This window comes from Lolium perenne, chromosome 5 (genome assembly GCF_019359855.2).
Source record: "Lolium perenne isolate Kyuss_39 chromosome 5, Kyuss_2.0, whole genome shotgun sequence".
Classification (NCBI taxonomy): Eukaryota; Viridiplantae; Streptophyta; class Magnoliopsida; order Poales; family Poaceae; genus Lolium; species Lolium perenne.
The window spans coordinates 115,470,106-115,474,907 of record NC_067248.2 but is presented as its reverse complement, the minus strand read 5'-3'; the positions used below and the strand labels follow the sequence as shown (position 1 = coordinate 115,474,907).

The following is a 4,802-nucleotide window of genomic DNA, read 5'->3' as shown; positions in this document are numbered from 1 at the left end:
GCTCGTAAAGAGCTGCATGGTCATTTTATTAACTTAATTCACTCTTGTGTTTCTTCTCCAACCTTATTTGTTATCATAAAGGGCTAGCCATTCGTGAAGTTCAGAGGTAACAGAGGTATCAAACAGGGTTGTCCGTTGTCCCCTTATCTTTTTGTCCCTGAAATATATGAATTATCAATTGCATTGCAACAAACCATGTTTGAGAGCTGCCTTGTAGGTATAACACTTGGGACGAGTTGCCTTCTATATGGTCCAGGCTTTTACTAATTGCATGTACACAGGGCCTTGGAGAGGTTCAAGGCAACACATAAGAAGGGCTTCTATATGATCCATTGCTGGGAGAAGCATCATCCCAAAAACACCGGAAGCGGGATATATGGCGACACATGATTTCATATTAGCATCCAAACCACCTCCAGGAGATCCCAGAGAAGCACTGTATAACATGACTATGGAAGGAGTTGGAATCATGGGGACAACAATAGCAGGATCAAGTACACTGCAACCTGAAAGTGCTCCAAGAAATAGTCCAAGGCAAAATAGTCCTCGACCCACTATGGTGACGCGAGATCCTCCACGAGAAGGTGACGCGAGAAACACGGTGACGCAAGCACGGGTTGATAGAGCACGACAGGAGAGGGACCATGAAAATAGAAGAGAGAATCGGTACTCACCGGAAATTAGCGAGGAGGATTTATGTGGGCTCCCTTGTTTCACCCGACGATTTCGCAAGACTAAAGTGCCTTCTAGTTTCAAGTTACCTGACAGCTACAAGAAATTCGATGAATTGTAAGATCCTGAGGATTGGATGGTTGATTACTTGGAGACAGTGAAGCTGATGGGTGGAACCAGAACAACGGCCATGCAGAGCATTTAGATTCATCTCAGCGGAGCCGCAAGATCTTGGATGAAAAATTACCGGAAGGATCCATCGACAGCTGGGAAACTTTCGAGGACTTATTCGTGAGGAATTTCCGTTCCACGTGCAAGAAACCCGCGTCAATAGAGCAACTAAGGACCTGCAGACAAAACTCGGATGAATCAATGAGGATGTACATCCAGAGGTGGAGCATCATAAAATACTCTGCTGAGAATGTGTCAGATGAAATAGAAATCGACGCGTTTGTCGCAAGAATCCGAAGAAGAAGTGACCTAATCGAGGAATTGGGAAAAGCAAAAGCAAGAACAATAGCTCATCTCATGGAGATAGCAAATTGCTGGGCTGACGGAGAAGATGTTGTTCATAACAAACGGCAGAGGTCACCCGAAGAGGATCGTAATAGGAATAACAATCAAAATAGGCAACGTTTTCGACCCTTCACAGATTATAACGGTCACAGCCAAGTGGCGGCTGGCTTCCGAGGAAATAGTTGAGGAAATCATCGGGATGATTACAACGGAACAATGACCAGCGCAACGATCATAGAGATGCGCTGAGTTCTAGCACGCAAAATAATCGGCCTAGGCTCCCAAGGCCATACAACATGTCACCCGAAGATTTGTTGAACGGGCCATGCCAGATGCACTTTTATCTCGACAACGAGGGAAAGAGACAGCCGGGTCATCTTTAGAAGGATTGTCGAACTTTTCAAGCTCTGCGAAGGTACGCGAAGAACACCAACACGCAAGCTGCAAACAGGGGGTATGTGGAGGGGCCAAGGAGTGAAATTCACCTACCACCACCACCTGCAATTGCCAGCGCAAATATGCATCAGTTGCAACCTGCGGCACCTCAGGGCGATGACGGTGACTTCATAAACACAACGGGAGCAGTGTCGACGATACAGAAGGGAAGACCCTCGAACAGGGCGCAGAAGTTAATTTCGCGACAGGTATACATGGCAGAGAAGATGCCTCCACCAACCATCGAGTACCTTAATTGGTTGGGACAGGCCATAGGATTCACTCAATAGGATCACCCACCTCAAGTTCCACGTCCAGGACAGTCAGCTATGATCTTACCAGCGGTGATTGTGGGATTTGAGGTCTCTCGCATATTCATAGATGGAGGAAGCAGTCTGAATCTCATATACGCGGATACGCTGAGGAAAATGAATATCTCTCTGGCAAATCTGATGCCAACGGACGCGCGTTTTCATGGCATTACACCAGAGAAGCCGAATTATCCTCTGGGAAAGATCTTACTTGACATACAGTTTGGAACTCGAGAAAATTTCAGGAAGGAGAAGCTAGAGTTCGAAGTTATCGATTTTCCATCACAATATCAGGCTCTCTTGGGACGACCCGCATACGCCAGATTCATGGATGTGCCGCATTATACCTACCTGTTATGGAGAATCCTCAGACCCAATGGCCCAATCATGGTGAAAGGAAGCTTTGCTTTGGTAGATAAATGCGACAAGGATTTCCACAAGCTCTCTGAAACCTTCGGGATCCAGGCTGAGTACAAAGCATTCAAACTCACCACCAACTACGATGTGTTACCAGACGGAGGTAGATCCTTGCAGGAGCAAGCTTTCGACACCTCCAAGAACTCTAAGGAAGTGCAGATCCACCCGAAAAATCCAAAAAAGATGACAGCTATCGCGTCCAACTTGGATAGCGCATAGGAAAGCGCGCTCATCGAGTTCCTCCGTGAGCGCTGGGAAATTTTTGCATGGTGCCCAACTAACATGCCAGGAGTACCCAGGGAACTTGTCGAGCACCCTCTTAATCTGGACCCAAGGGCGAGACTAATTCGACAACCTTGGCGACGATTCTCCGAGCCAAACCGCAAAGCCATGCTATTTGAAATTCATCGGCTCAAAGAAGCGGGTTTCATCAAGGAGCTGCACACCGAGGCCACGTGGGTTGCTAACCCAGTGCTAGTCCCGAAGAAAAACACTGAAGTCATTTGCATGTGTGTCAATTTCACGTGTCTCAATAAACATTTTCCAAAGGATCACTTCCCCCTCCCGAGGATCGACCAAATTATCGATTCCACGACAAGTTGCGAACATCTTTCCTTCCTCGACGCGTATTCTGGTTACAATCAGATCCGCCTGAAAGAAGAGGATGAAGTTAAAACAGCTTTCATAACCCCTTATGGTGTATTCTGCTACAGAACAATGCCCTTCGGGTTGAAAAACGCGGGAGCCACGTATCAGCGGATGATGCAGAAGTGCCTGGCCACGCAGATCGGAAAAAATGTTCAAGTGTACATTGATGACATCGTTATAACAAGAAAGTAAGGATCATCCCTGATCGATGATCTCAAGGAGACCTTCGACAACCTCGACAAGTTTCGCCTCAAGCTGAACCCGACAAAATGTTCCTTTGGTGTTCTTGCGGGAGAACTCCTCGGATACTTAGTGTCAGCCACGGGAATTAAGGCCAACCCCGAGAAAATACAGGCTATCCTGATGATGAGAAAGCCAACCAAACTTAAGGAGATACAACAACTGACCGGACGAGTCGCAACTTTGAGCAGATTTGTCGCAAAGTTGGGAGAAAAAGCGCTGCCTTTTTGTGCGCTAATCAAGCAAGGGGAAAAATTCGAGTGGAATGAGGAACCAGACAGAGCATTTGAGCATCTAGAGTGAACTATCTCGACTGAAGGAGATATGCCCTAGAGGCAATAATAAAGTGGTTATTATTTATATCTTTATGTTTATGATAAATGATTATATATCATGCTATAATTGTATTAACCGAAACATTAGTACATGTGTGATATGTAGACAAACAAGAAGTCCCTAGTATGCCTCTTAAACTAGCTTGTTGATTAATGGATGATTAGTTTCATAATCATGAACATTGGATGTTATTAATAACAAGGTTATGTCATTGTATGAATGATGTAATGGACACACCCAATTAAGCGTAGCATAAGATCTCGTCATTAAGTTATTTGCTATAAGCTTTCGATACATAGTTACCTAGTCCTTAAGACCATGAGATCATGTAAATCACTTATACCGGAAAGGTACTTTGATTACACCAAACACCACTGCGTAAATGGGTGGTTATAAAGGTAGGATTAAGTATCCGGAAAGTATGAGTTGAGGCATATGGATCAACAGTGGGATTTGTCCATCCCGATGACGAATAGATATACTCTGGGCCCTCTCGGTGGAATGTCGTCTAATGTCTTGCAAGCATATGAATGAGTTCATAAGAGACCACATACCACGGTACGAGTAAAGAGTACTTGTCAGGAAACGAGGTTGAACAAGGTATGGAGTGATACCGAAGATCAGACCTCGGACAAGTAAAATATCGCGAGACAAAGGGAATTGGTATTGTATGTGAATGGTTCATTCGATCACTAAAGTCATCATTGAATATGTGGGAGCCATTATGGATCTCCAGATCCCGCTATTGGTTATTGGTCAGAGTGAGTACTCAACCATGTCCGCATAGTTCACGAACCGTAGGGTGACACACTTAAAGTTGGATGTTGAAATGGTAGTACTTGAATATGGAATGGAGTTCGAATATTTGTTCGGAGTCCCGGATGAGATCCCGGACATCACGAGGAGTTCCGGAATGGTCCGGAGAATAAGATTCATATATAGGATGTCATTTTATGTGAATTAAAATGTCGCGGAAGGTTCTAGAAGGTTCTAGAAAAGTCCGGAAGAAACCACCAAGGAAGGTGGAGTCCACATGGGACTCCACCTCCATGGCCGGCCAACCCTAGTGGGGGAGGAGTCCCAAGTGGACTCCCCCTTAGGGGGCCGGCCACCCCCCCCATATGGGAGGTGGAACTCCCACCTTTGGTGGGAGTCCTAAGCAGCTAGGTTTCCCCTCTTATGGAAGGTTTTTGGTTCGGGTCTTATTCGAAGACTTGGACACCAACA

At 45.6% G+C, this 4,802-nt stretch overlaps 1 protein-coding gene across 1 annotated transcript; it reads left to right on the top strand.

Moving 5' to 3' along the window:
* Window positions 1–1,952: 1,952 nt before the first annotated feature.
* LOC139831570 (uncharacterized) lies at window positions 1,953–2,570 on the top strand. Its single transcript, XM_071820865.1, has one exon. The coding sequence runs from the start codon at window positions 1,953–1,955 to the stop codon at window positions 2,568–2,570; it is 618 nt and encodes a 205-aa protein (XP_071676966.1).
* Window positions 2,571–4,802: the final 2,232 nt, after the last annotated feature.